The sequence below is a fragment of the Crocuta crocuta genome, unplaced genomic scaffold (genome assembly GCF_008692635.1).
Source record: "Crocuta crocuta isolate KB4526 unplaced genomic scaffold, BGI_CrCroc_1.0 scaffold73, whole genome shotgun sequence".
Taxonomy (NCBI): Eukaryota; Metazoa; Chordata; class Mammalia; order Carnivora; family Hyaenidae; genus Crocuta; species Crocuta crocuta.
This window is the reverse complement of record NW_027529443.1, coordinates 1592147-1605920: the sequence shown is the minus strand read 5'-3', so window position 1 is coordinate 1605920 and position 13774 is coordinate 1592147. Positions and strand designations below refer to the sequence as shown.

The window sequence follows — 13774 nt, the reverse complement described above, 5'->3', positions numbered from 1 at the left end:
GAGCCTGCTTGGGATTCTCTCTCTCCCTCTCTCTCTCTCCCCCTCCCCTGCTCTCTCAAAATAAATAAACTTAAAAAAAATGACTCTCCTTTAAAAAAAAAAAAAGACTGGCATGTGGGTATGACAAGGACCTGATAACAGGGGCATCTGAGCTGGTCAGGGAGGGCGAGAGCCTTGCTGAAGAAGTGGTCCTTGAGCGCCACTGTGCGGGCGCAGCAAATTCTGACTTCCTAAGAGGGAAGGAAAGGCAGTCCAGGCAGTGGAAAGCTGGTGCAAAGCCCACAGGAGGAAGCATAATGGACATGAAATCTGAGAGGACAGCATGCAGGACAGTGAGGAGCAGGAGGCCAGTCAGGGAGCAGGCAGGGGCCCGGCTGAGCCAGGGCCTACGGCACGTTAAGCATTGCCTTCATTTTAAAATCCAATTTGCATTTACTGGACTTGGGTTGGAGGGAGCCAGGGGGGCAGCAGAACGCATCAGGCACCAGTCCCTGGGGGGAGCCTTCCGGAATGAATGGCAGGGGTGGGGAGATGGGAGGCTGTGAGGCTACAGAAACCAAAAAAAAAAAAAAAGCGAAAACAGCATCTCGCTATCCCAAATAAGGTCAGCGCAGCCACAACACCAGGGAGCTCTTAGAAAAGCAGCATCTCGGGCCCCAGCCCCGAACTGCTGACCCCACATGTTTCCACAAGCCCCCCAGCTCACTTGTGTGCGTGTTACAGTCTGAGAAGCACTGGTCTGGTCGTAGATCAGGCCCACCCAGTCTTCCATCTGGCTCTGCGCCCGGTGGCAGTGAGGTCTGGGGCAGGTTCACTAATTCTCTTCCGGAAAATGGGAACAATACCACCACCTATTTCATAGGTGCTCTAAGGATGAATGAGATCATGAAAAGTACCAAATTTGGCATATGACACGGAGTAAGGGCCTACTACCGTTTTGAACTTTTAAAAAAAAATTTTTTTTTAATGTTCATTTGTTTTTGAGAGAGACAGAGCGTGAGCAAAGGAGGGGCAGAGAGAGAGACACACAGAATCCAAAGCAGGCTCCAGGCTCTGAGCTGTCAGCACAGAGCCCAACACAGGGCTCGAACTCATGAGCCGAAGCCGGGCACTTAACAGACTGAGCCACCCAGGTGCCCCAGCTTTGAAGGTTTTTAAGCAGGAGAGTTGTTTGTTTGTTGTTGTTTTAATATTTATTTATTTTTGTGAGACAGAGAGAGACAGAGTGTGAGCTGGGGAGGGACAGAGAGAGAGGGAGACACAGAATCCAAAGCAGGCTCCAGGCTCTGAGCTGTCAGCACAGAGCCCAACACAGGGCTCGAACTCATGAGCCAAAGTCAGGCACTTAACCGACTGAGCCACCCAGGTGCCCCAGCTTTGAAGGTTTTTAAGCAGGAGAGTTGTTTGTTTGTTGTTGTTTTAATATTTATTTATTTTTGTGAGACAGAGAGAGAGAGAGAGAGAGAGAGACAGAGTGTAAGCTGGGGAGGGACACAGAGAGAGAAGGAGACACAGAATCCAAAGCAGGCTCCAGGCTCTGAGCTGTCAGCACAGAGCCTGACTCAGAGCTCGAACCTGAGTATGGTGAGACCATGACCTAAGCCGAAGTCAGAAGCTTAACCGACTGAGCCACCCAGGCACCCCTGTCTGTTGGTATTTTGTTTTTGTTTTTTTCAGAAGTTCAGGAAGACAGCCTGACAGGGCGCCTGGCTGGCTCAGTGGGAATAGCATGAGACTCTTCATCTTGGTGTTGTAAGTTCAAGCCTCACACTGGGTGCAGAGATTACTTAAAATCTTTTAAAAAAGGAAAATTAAATAGGGGCACCAGCTGCCAGCCTGGCTCAGTTGGTGGAACGTGCAACTCTTGATTTCCGGATTGTGAGTTCGAGCCCTATATTGGGTGTAAGAGATTGCTTAAAAATAAAATCCTTAAGGGGCACCTTGGTGGCTCAGTCAGTCAGGTTTCTGACTCCGGCCCAGGTCATGATCTCATGGTCTGCGGGTCTGTGGGTTCAAGCCCTGCGTTGGGCTCCGTGCTGACAGCTCAGAGCCTGGAGCCTGCTTTGGATTCTGTGTCTCCCTCTCTCTCTGCCTCTCCCCAGCTTGTACTCTCTTTCTCCCTCTCAACAATAAATAAATAAACTTTAAAAAATTATTTAAAAAATAATAACATCCTTAAAAATAAATAGCATTTAAAAGTAAAATAAAAAGACCACCTGATAAGTGATCGATCCCTTTCATCAAAAGGATGAGTCATCTCTCTCATCATAGAAAAAATGCAAATTCTTTTAAAATAAGTAGATTTCCCCCTCTCCTCCCCAGATTCAGTTCCAGGGAAGAAGAAACTGGAATCTTCTAGCGCTTGCTAATGACTTATAAAGCAATCTAGTCGCCGTGGTCAGCAATCTGACGGTGCCAAAGAGAGACCCGGCTGGGGCACACGCGTTCAGCGGCCGGTGATTGCACTCCTGGATAGAAACCTGAGAAAATCTCGGTCAGGGACCCAAAGAGGCTCAAGACAATGTTACGATGGCCACATCCTGGGGCTGGAACTAGGCTGGGGTACCAGGGACAGAAGTCCTCAAACAGCCATGGTTTAGACAGGATGGAAGCTCCTCTCCCACCCGAGCCCGGAGGTCAGCAGCGCAGGGCTGGCAGGACGCTGCAGAGAGGCTGGGGCCGGGGCTCTGTCCCTCCGCGTCCCGTGCCACGTGCGCGGCTTCTCTCCCCAAGGTCGCCTCATGGCCGCCAGGCCGCTCCACTTCCAGCAGCTTGAGGACAGCAATGGAAAGGGGCTCCCGCCGCCCTCTTTGGGCAACGCCCTGAGAGGCACACCCCTCGCCCCCTTACACCCAGGAGCCTGAACCGGCAGCTGGCTGGCTGTCCTCGCTCTGAACTCCCTGTGCTTTGCTAACAACAGCAGGCTCTGTTACCCTGAAAGGAGTAAGAATGGATGCAAGGGGACAACTAATGGTCCGTCACCGGGGCCGTAGCGAGGGGTCCCGTGGCGGGGGTCACAAAGACAGAAACCTTCAAGGCGACGCAAGGTGAAAGGACTCCCCTTTATTTTGTTGAGGCCAAATACACAATGTTAACGTGTCCAAACTCATCAACGGACAAAAAAGATCTGAAAAAAAAAAAGTTATACCATATCGTGGATTATTTAAATGTTATAGAGGCTTCTATTTTTCTCACATTGTAAGGTCAAAGGGATGCCACTTTCCAACAAAAGACGTTTTGAGAAGGTGACATACTTTTGCCAGGATTATACCACGTATCAGTGGAGAATCAATGGCTTTATTAGTAGACAGTAGTGAGAAGTCTGGCTCTTTCTGCGGGGAACATTAAACCTGGATCTCCTAGGCAGAGTTGAATTGATATCATTTAGAAGTAATATTCAATATTTAGCAGCCGGTACGGCCCGGAATTGACCAATGAGAACAAATGTTCGATCACACAGAACTGAGGCCAGCCGACGTGCATACACACCGGGGTGTGAGGGCTGGACCTCAGCCCCACTTAGCGGCTGAAACATGAAAGGGCAAACGAACGAGCTAACAGCAGAAAATGTAAAATATCGAAACTTTTTAAATAAGAAATCAAAAAGCAACAGATGATAGGACAAACTAGTTCACGCATGGGCATGACAACTGAGCATCCCTTTTCGGTGAAGGCCACCCCTAAAGAAATCAAGCACAAGTCCCCTTCCTCGAGCCGTCTGGGCAGTGCCCAAAAGGGAGACACAACAGCTGCTGGGCACGCGAAGAAATTCCCCGCTTTCTGAGTGGGTGAATGTCCATTAACACTCGCCTCCACTTTGCTCCCAACAGACTAGCAAAAATGAGAAAGCAGGGCAGTCGCAAGAGCTGGTGAGGATGAGGAGAAACGGGGACCCTCACGGAGGATGCTCCACGACCACTGGTGAGGGCACTTTAGTAGAACCACAGGAAAGTTAACCTGTCAGACCCGTAAGCCCATCCTGGGTCCCTGTGTTGGAGAACCTTCCACGCGTGTACCGTAGGGGACCCACGAAAGATGTTCCCCGCCGCCTCGCTGACGTCCTGAGGGGCTAGAGGCGCCCCGGTGCCCGCCGCCTGGCAAACGTGGACGTTGCAGTCGAGGCTCACTGAGGAACGGCCCACAGAGCCGTCCGGGCAATGGGGCCCATGCGGAGGAAGCACCACGTATTGAATGAGGAGAGAACGGCACGAGATCTGCCCACACTGGTACCGCCCGGGGCCCAAGTGCATTCACGCGGACAACGTGCGTCTTGCTGAGACATTCGCAGGCGAGCACGCATGACCCACACGTGAGAACAGGTGCTTAGGGGGGCGCGGAGGGAGCAGGGAAAACCAGAGACGCCTTTCCCGGACTAGAATCTGGAGATCCGAACAGAACAAGCTCGACGTGCTCAGCGATGCCTTAAACAATGTGCGCGCATCAGGAAGGTGCCTGGAGAGGGTGCCGGGGCGAGGGAGACGCGCAAGGCTGGGGGTCCACCGGCCTCGTCTGCCTGGGCTTAAGTGAGCGCTTTGCGGGGCTGGACCGCTTATGCTCCTGCAGGCCCGGGAACCATGCGCGTGTCCGCGCCCCCACTGCGGTCACTGCCAGTCCTAGCCCCCGGATGTCCCAGGCCTGGTATCCACGCCTGCCCCTCTTTTATTGCCATTCGCTCTAAATATGAGCACTTTTGTAAGAACAGCCATTTCCAGGAAGGAAAGGGGGTAGGTGGGAGTGAGGGGTACCTTCCCCATATCCTGGGGGGGCTGCAAATGCGGTGCACCCAGGGCCCGGAGCCAAGGTCCACCCAGGACAGCAATAACAACCACACAACTAACCAAGTAACCAACAGCTCAAAACCAGGGTCAATGGGGAGGAGGGAGGGGGGTGTCAAAGTTCGCCGCTAGATTTTGCTTCAGCTCGAAGATAAGTCTATACAGGGTCAAAGAGGCAGCTATTCTCCCCAGGTCCAGGCTGCACATCAAAACGGGGTCTGGGGTTTCAGCTCCAGACCTCGATGAGGTCCCCGGATTCCATGCCCAGGTCAGCGGGCAGCTCCTTGCCTGAAAGCTTTGTCCCGTCAAAGAAGAAGGAAAGCTTGTGGCCAGAGAGTCCCATGGCCTCCTCGTAGCGGGACATGAGGATCTTGAGAGGGGAATCCTGGACAGAAAGGAAGAAAATGGATATAAGAGTTTGAAAAGATGTGGGGGGAAGCTTTGCGCAGTGGCAGTATCGTAGCCAATGAGGTTTATCCGAGGCGCGATTATTGCTAATTGAAAAGATGTGGGGGGGAGGGTTGGATGGCTCAGTCAATAGAAAATGTGACCCTTGCTCATGGGGCCGAGTCCCATGTTGGGTGTAGAGACAACTTAAAAATAAAATATTTAATGGGGGGCCTGGGTGGCTCCATCAGATAAGCGTCGGACTTCGGCTCAGGTCATGGTCTCACGGTTTGTGGGTTCGAGCCCCGCATCGGGCTCTGTGCTGACAGCTTGGAACCTGGAACCTGCTTTGGAGACTGTGTCTCCCTCTCTCTCTGCCCCTCCCCTACTCATGCTCTGTCTCTCTCTCTCAAAAATAAATATTTAAAAAAACTAAAAAAACAGGGGTGCCTCGGTGGCTTAGTCAGTTAAGCGCCCAACTTTCACTTAGGTCATGATCTCGCGGTTCGTGGGTTCGAGCCCCGCGTCGGGCTCTGTGTTGACTGCCAGCTCAGAGCCTGGAGCCTATTTCAGAGTCTGTGACTCCCTCTCTCTCTGACCCTCCCCTGCTCACGCTGTCTCTCTCTCTCTCCTAGAAATAAATAAAAAACATTAAAAAAAATTTTTTTGTAAGCTAAAAAAACAAAAAACAAGAAGCCTCACAATTAAGGGGCAACTGGGTGGTTCAGTCGGTTAAGCGTCCAACTTCGGCTCAGGCCATACCTCACAGTTTGTGAGTTCGAGTCCTGTGTCAGGCTCTGTGCTGAGCTCAGGGCCTGGAGCCTGCTTCGGATTCTGTGTCTCCCTCTCTCTCTGCCCCTCCCCCACTTGTGCTCTGTCTGTCTCGGTCTCTCAAAAATAAATAAATGTAAAAAAAATTTTTTTAAACCCTCACAATTAATAAAAAAATGAATAACATTTTTTAAAATTTAATAAAAAATAAGAAAAAATCTTAAAAAAAAAAAGAATTTGAAATGAGAGGCTGAGAACTTACAGAGACTGACAGAGGACTCAGGACAGAGAGGACAAGGGGATGAATCAAGTCAGAGCCCACAGAGGGGAAGGCGAGTGGACGAAGCCAGTATGGCCGGGTCCCTCTCTAGGGGACTGGGCCACAGAGGTCAAGGCTGCAGGCTCTGGGTCAGGCAGGTTCTGCAAGCCCCAAGCTCCTCACCTACCGATGAGGCACCAGTCACAGTGATGGAGCCAGCCCAGACCCTCGAATGAGGATGGCCTGAGCTGGCGGCCAGGCTCTCCCACTCAGCTCACGTGCGACCTTGGGCAAGTGCCCCGGTAAGTGCGAATGGGACCATTTCCCATTTCCAAACAGGAAACAGGGCCTTTGTAATTGGGTGAAGACGAGAGTGACTCGCTGAGGGTGGACACCAGTGACTGGTGACCTCACAAGGAGACACACAGGGAGGACCCCACGTGACGACAGAGGCAGCTGCAGGCCAAGGAGCACCCAGGACCGGTGGCCACATCCAGGAGCCAGGAAGAGGCAAGGAGGTTTCCGCCCAGAGTCTCAGAGGGGGCGTGGCCCCCTGCTGCTCGGCCTCTAGGCCGAGACCCCTGGCCTCTAGGACCTTGTGAGAATACAGCTGCTTGAAGCCAGCCAGTTTGTGGTGCTACAGCAGCCCCAGGAACACACACCGCAGCCCCGCGACCTTATTCATTAAACGAGGGCAACGCAGATGGTTTCCGGGCAACGTCACTGTGAAACTCGCCACCACCCTAACCGGGAAGTAATTCTCTCTCGAGTGGGGACTGTCAGAAGCGTGGTGCGGTTGCTCCGGCAGCCTTCCCTGGTTATTATCCAAGGGTCCTTTCCATTTTAAGCAGACGGGGTTGGGAGGCTAGAGCAGAGGCTCCCAGCCCAAGGGGGAGCAAAGCTGAACGATGGGCTCTCCCCTCTCTCTAGGACGGGAGGAACCCAAGCCGCTCAGGACTTGGGGTGGGGGGGAGCCACCCGCGGGTAGCTGACCAGAGAGACACGGTCAGCGGAGGAAAGGGCGAGGGGCCCGGACAGCTGTGTCCCCCACTCACCGGAGACAGCGAGACTTCCAGCATCTGGTGCTTCTCCTTGCCCTGCACTCGCAGCTGGAGGAGGTGGGACATCTCTGAGGTTTCCGGAGAATGTGCTAGCACCACGCAGTCTGTGGGAGGCAGGATGGGGAAGCCAGGCCTAAGCGGGGGGCTGGACGCAGGGCCCCCTCTGGCCCTTTGCCTCTAGCCCCTCCCTGTGGCCAAAGCCTCCTCGAGGCCCCCCCTCCCTGCCTTCCTCTCACCGATGATGTCAGCCACTCCGAGCTTTAGGGTCCTGGGAGTGGCAGTGGGGGACAGCTCTGTCTCTCCAAAGAGCAAGAGGATCCTGCTTGGGGACACCCCGAGATGGGTGGCCATGTGGTCCACCACAGTCTGTAGGGGCTCCGACTGGGGGAGGGGACAAGAAGCAAAGGAGGCCACCTCCCGACGTGCCCCACCCCCCTTCCGCCACCACCTCCAACACGATTCCGGCCTGATTCTGGCCTTGGCTACTCCAAGGCCACTCGCTGAGCAAATCAGCCGGAAGTTCCCGGCAAAGTACGGAATAAAGTCACATCAGTGTGGGGTGTGGGGAGGTGACACAAAGAAATGAAGCGGCCGTGGATTAGGAAGGAGAAGGGCAGGGGTGGTGAATGCAGCAAACTGGATCTCACTGGCCCCCTCGAATAGGCCAGCTGTCCCCAGCTCTGGCCGATGGTGGCCGTGTGGGAGCCACGGGCTGGTGCCCCTACTCCTTCCTAGTTAAGAGAAGCCAGGCAACTGGTCCTTTGTACGAAATCACTCACTGCGGAGGCCGGCAACGAACGCATGTTTGAGAAGCATTCTGCATCTACGGGATACAAGTGAGATGCACGGTCGCTAAAGCCACGGGCTGCGTGTCTGCGACGACCGGCTTAGCTGCTCGCCCGATGCACCATTCGTTAGTGCTCAGTAAACGGTTATTCCTATTGCCCCTCTTGCTTTGGAATTGGGCTCGTCCCTACACAAATAGTCGCTTCCGCCAGGAAACTGGGGGGCGCTCAGAGCGACTGAGTGACATCTGTGACTGACACAGTAGAAGCAGACACTGACGGGTAGCAGGAGGTCCAAGGGAAGGGACGGAGGAGGGGGCGACCAAGCAAAGCTTCTTAGGAGGCTTAAGGGAGCCCTGAAGGGTGGGTGGGAAGTTTGCCAGAGAAGAGTAAGGGAAGGACAAAGGGAAGAGGGAACACAAGGTGGGGGGGGGAGCGGACGAGCACTGGCTGGATGGGCAAAGCAAGACATGGTCCCTTCTGCCCTGACACCAAGCTCGCTCCACAGGCAGCTCCGGAGACGCTTCCCCACAGCCCTTCAGGCACTTACCATCCTCAGGGGCAATCTGACCACATCCGCCCGGCACCTGATTTTCAGCGGGAAGAGTCGGGGGCTCTCGGGAAGGGCGGGGCCCTCCACTAGGACCACCTCGTCCTCTTGGTTCTGGTAACCTTGGCCCTGGCACTGCTTGGGACTCAGGCAGGAACGGAGGTCTTGGAGGCGCTTGTTCACCTCCCTGGGGTGCAGGAAGGACGCAGGGTCACCAGGGTGGGCCACCCGCCCAACGGGCCCCTCTCTACCCCAGCGAGCCCCCTGCCCTGGGCACCTTAACTTCTGGAGTGCCCGGGTATGCTTTCTGCTTTTGGTCCTCGGGGGAGGCGGAGGCGAAGGAGAGGGGTCTTGGAATCTACAGTGAGAAGACAGGGCTGGGATGGAGGGAGAGGAAGGGACCCCGGTCCCAGACCCCTCCTCGTGGGCCACGGACCCCTGGGGAGCACGACGGGGAGGTGGATGATCAAGAAGGAACACCTTCCAGTGACATCACCTTGTGGACACGGGGAGGTAAGGTCAGGGCAAACCTCGGCCATGGTTTTTATACTCAACATGATCCAAATATTAGGGAGGAAAATGCCTAACTTTCAAGGTAAGACGCTTCCCACGTGACTATCTGATAGCATCCAACAGACACCCAGCGCTTACATTTCTTTGACACGGGGACCATCGTTATCCCCGTTTTCCAGAAAAGGACAGTGAAGCACAGAGATAGCTAAGAGAGAGCCAGCTGTTGCCAGGACGTGGAGGGGACTAGTGTGTATGCGGCTGCATGACATGAGTCAGTCGGAGAAAGACAAGTATCACATGACTTCACGGGAGGAACTTCAGATACAAACCAGATGAACATAAGGGAAGCAAAAATAATATAAAAACAGGGAGGGGGACAAATCCTAAGAGGCCCTGAAATATGGAGAAGAAACTGAGGGTTGCCAGAGGGGTTGTGGGGAAGGGGGTGGGCTCCGTGGGCAAGGGGCACGAGGGAGGACATGTGTTGAGCTGAGCATTGGGTGTTATGTGTCGGGAATGAATCACTGGATTCTACTCCTGACATCATTATTGCACTAGATGCCAACTACCTTGGATGTAAATTAAAAAATTAAAGAAAGGGGCGCCTGGGTGGCTTAGTCGTTTAAGCGTCCGACTTTCGCTTGGGTCATGATCTCGCGGTTCGTGGGTTCGAGCCCCGCGTCGCGCTCTGTGCTGACTGCCAGCTGAGTGCCTGGAGCCTGTTTCAGAGTCTGTGACTCCCTCTCCCTCTGACCCTCCCCTGCTCACGCTGTCTCTCTCTCTCTCCTAGAAATAAATAAAACATTAAAAAAATTAAAGAAAGAGAGAGACGGGCTAGCCAGATCTGGAGCCACACCCTTAACCTCTCAGACGCAAAGCCAAAACCCTCCACTTCCATGGGTGGTCCTAAAGGGTGGGCCAGTGTCCGCCAACTCTGGTCCCAAGAACTTCATTCCTGGGGCGCCTGGGTGGCTCCGTCGGTTAAGTGTTCTTCGACTTCAGCTCAAGTCATCATCTCCCGGTTCGTGAGTTCGAGGCCCCCCATCGGGCTCTCTGCTGTCAGCACAGAGCCCGCTTTGCTTCGTATCTTCTGTTCCCCCATCTGTCTGCCCCTCCCCCACTTGCACTCTCCGGGTCTCCCTTAAAATAAATAAATAAACTTTTAAAAAGAGGTTTAAAAAAACACAAAACTAGAAACAACTTCATTCCTCCCTGGGCCTCAAGACTCCCTCCATCCCGTCCCCTTCCCCTACTTCGGCCCACACCTGCAGCTCCCTTTCCGCTCCTGGGGCCCCCGCGCCCCAGCCTCACTCACAGAAACACATCCTTTGTCTTCTCTTCCACGTCCCTGCTCCTCAGCTTCTTCTTCCAGGGCGAATCTGGAAACGGGATGTCCTCAGCAAGTGGCCTGCTGGAATCTGCCACATCTGCCTCTGGACAGAGGAGGAAAGGGGGACGGGGTCAGCTAAGAGAGGGCAGCAAGCGGCCAATGAGAGGCATGTCGGGGCCTGAGAAAGGTGGAACCTGAGGGGCCCCAGGACGCGCGCGCGCACACACACACACACACACACACACACACACACTGGGGAAGTGCTCAAGGGGCACAAGTCATAGGGAGAAGGGAAAAGGATGATGGAAGTCTAACGGAGCGGGAGCGTCTGAGCCTCGTGCTAAGGCATGAGCCGGCACAGGAGTCTGGACGACGACTAGAAGGTGGGCCGCTCCAATTACATTATGATTAATTTAATCTCGTCTCACTTTTTTGATTACGTGCCACCCACAAATATGGGGGAAACATGTGATTTACTTAACACACCTTCCAGACCTTGGACCTTCTTAATACATATACCTACTACCGTATGTACATACACACGTACTCCTGATTACACACGCACATACTACCGTGCATGTGACAGAACACACTTCAAACCAGATGCTGGCAAAGGATGATTTTTTTTTAATGTTCCTCTTATGTTTTTCCTGTACTGGATAGGATAAGCAGAGCGAGAGACCACGGGAGGCTTGGGGAGGAGGCAGCATGGCGCAGGGAGAGAGTGAGGTAGAGCGCACAGGCCCTCTGAGGCCACGTTTCTCAAATTTCGTCTGTGCGAGCATCATGGTCACATTTTGTCATATCTCTGTAGTATTTAATATCTTTGCTTAATCACTCATGTTAACTGTGATTTCTTGTAACAGGAACCCGGAGGTTGATTCTAGAATATAGAAGCTCTTTTTCATTTGTTTGCCCTCAACCAAAGATCATCATTAGCCACAAAAATAAATACCGCAAAAACGAAGCGATGATAATACGTCCTAGGCGGTGGTTCTTGACCAGAGGCCGCTTTGCCTCCCAAGGGACATGGCGGCGATGTCCCGAGACAATTTCCATTGTCATAATGAGGAGGGGTCGGGGTCGGGAGTGTGTGACACTGGCCCCTGGTGGGTAGAGAGGTTGGAGTGCCGCTAAGCACCCTACAATGCACAGGACACGTCCCCGCAGAGGGTCACTCAGTCCAGATGTCAGTAAGGTCAAGGCTGAGAAACTCTATCCTCGATAAATGTGGCAGCTGGTTAGACACACGACATTCTGCATTTCTGACAAGCTCCCGGGAGACGCCCAGCGCTTCCTGGGCCTACACCTAGAGCAGCAAGGAGAGAGGTACCTTTGCACGTCTACATTCCAGGTACCGTCCTAAACCCTACATGTGGCCCATGAGAGGGCTCCTTATGCATTTTCTTTAATTAATTCTCACCAAAACCTTTTGGCATAGGACCCCTCGTATTCCTATTTTCCTGATGACAAAATAAGCACTGAGAGATGCACTTGCCCAAGGTCACACAGCTCCTGAAAGGGAGAGGGGAGATTCAAACCCAGGCCAGCTGGTTCCTAAATCAGCTCTTGATCACCCTACCATGCTTGCTCCTGGTACAGAAGGCTTGGTCCGAGGTCTGCATTTGCCCACGGGATCCCTTCCACATTAAACTTGATTCCTATTCACTGCCTTTGGGTGGTTTGCAAAAAAACAATCACATCACTGAGAGAGGAGAGTTCTGATAAGATTCAAAGAACACCACGCTGGCTCCAGAGTGTTCCTGAGGAACGATGTTACAGATTCTCAACCCCTCCTCCTCCCCTGCCCCTGGGATTACAGAATCCGAATCTCTGGGAATGGCCTAGAAATTGGGAGATCAGCACACTCTTGCGCCTATCAGGCTGGGGGGAGGGTGGTTTGACGGACTTTCTGTGCCTCCTGGTTAATAATCATCTCATTTCAGGGCAGAAGCCTTTTTTCTGGCTATGATGAAGGACTCATGCCTTTCTCTTGAGCCTCAGGAATAAAATTAACTGCAGAGATGTAAACTCCAGGAAGCTTCCTCAGAGAGGCCAGCACTGGGCACCTCTCTTTCTTTTTATTTTTTTTAATGTTTTGTATTTATTTCTGAGAGAGAGAGAGACAGCGTGAGCAGGGGAGGGTCAGAGAGAGAGGGAGATACAGAATCTGAAGCAGGCTCCACGCTCTGAGCTAGCTGTCAGCACAGAGCCCGACGCGGGGCTCGAACCCACAAACTGTGAGATCATGATCTGAGCCGAAGTCAGATGCTCAACCAACTGAGCCACCCAGGTGGCCCTGGGCACCTCACTCTGGAAGTGTGCGCCTACCTTCCTCAGCTTCTGGAGGACAGAGTTTCAGAAGGGACAGGTGATCTGGGATGAGATGAAGGCTGCTTTTCACCTGTAAGGACAAAAGTGAATCAGTCCCAAACCCTCCCTCTACTGAAAGGGAAAACAGGAGGACTCTTCCCTTCCTCCGCTCTCAAGTCCAAGTTCTCTCTGGGCGGGTTAGGAACCCAGCTTCCACAAGACCCACATTAGAGTACCCCTACTACTACAATCAGCCCTTCCCCTAAGGCATTCTGGGGATGCAAGTTTAGTTTTTCTTTTACAGTAGCCATCCCTGCTACGTTGGAATCCTGGGGAATCCCAGCTTCCTAGCTCACCCTACCACCAGGGGACCCCAGCTTCCTGGAGTCTCCAGTCTTCTCTGAACTTCCATGACCCCAGCTGCCTGGATCCTTAGCAATGGGCCCCAACTTCAAAACCCAACATGCCCCAAATCCCAGCCCCAGGATCCATCTCAGAAGGGGATCCCGGCCCCTTAGCCTCTCTCCGCTCCCGACACTTCAGCTTCCGGGAATCCCAAACTCCTAACACGCTCCAGACCTCTTCACCTCTCCAAACTGCAGAAACCTCCGGAACCCCGTCTCTCTCTGCTTCCAAGGCCCCAACTCCTGCGTCCGTTGAGTCCCCCAAGACCAACCCCAGAAAACTTATCTGAGCAGTCCCCAGACCCAGCCCTTCTGCGCTAGCCTTCCCGGGGACCGTGCTGCACCTTCCCGGAGTACACCGGAACAACCGGTGCCTCCCCCGGATCCAGCCGCAGCCGCCGCCGCCGCCTGACCGGGGCCTGCGGGGCTCCGGCCGGCGGCGCGTCCGCCCCTTCGCTGTCACTGTCGCTGTTGTCTCGGGGGGCAGCCGGCACTGGGGGCTCCGGGTGAGGGATCTCGACCGACTCCGCAGCGTTGCGCGCCGTTGTGACCTCCAGAATATCTTCATCGCTGTCGCTGACCAAGTCCACAAACATCGAATCCAGGATGGGGCGCGCTGGAGACCG

General features: G+C 53.7%; 1 protein-coding gene and 1 pseudogene across 1 annotated transcript; one reads left to right on the top strand and one right to left on the bottom strand.

Annotated features, from left to right (window-relative positions):
- Positions 1-3043: 3043 nt before the first annotated feature.
- NFATC2IP (nuclear factor of activated T cells 2 interacting protein) lies at positions 3044-13768 on the bottom strand. Its single transcript, XM_077760450.1, has 8 exons — positions 13493-13768; positions 12763-12835; positions 10417-10534; positions 8866-8946; positions 8589-8775; positions 7490-7634; positions 7248-7357; positions 3044-5160 (listed from the first exon to the last, which is right to left on the bottom strand). Exons 1-8 carry the CDS (start codon positions 13742-13744, stop codon positions 5002-5004), a joined length of 1125 nt encoding a protein of 374 aa, XP_077616576.1. The 5' UTR covers positions 13745-13768; the 3' UTR covers positions 3044-5001.
- LOC144228660 (U4 spliceosomal RNA) lies at positions 5213-5283 on the top strand (annotated as a pseudogene).
- Positions 13769-13774: the final 6 nt, after the last annotated feature.

What these genes read in the sequence shown, in the direction of transcription:
- NFATC2IP (XM_077760450.1), bottom strand. Translation starts at nt 13,744, where the DNA reads ATGTTTGTGGACTTGGTCAGCGACAGCGATGAAGATATTCTGGAGGTC. An exon ending in TCAGATTGCCCCTGAGGATG is followed by an intron (nt 7,635 to 8,588) that starts GTAAGTGCCTGA and finishes CCCCTCCCCCAG; the next exon opens with TCGGAGCCCCTACAGACTGT. An exon ending in TGGAAGTCTCGCTGTCTCCG is followed by an intron (nt 5,161 to 7,247) that starts GTGAGTGGGGGA and finishes CTTTCTGTCCAG; the next exon opens with GATTCCCCTCTCAAGATCCT.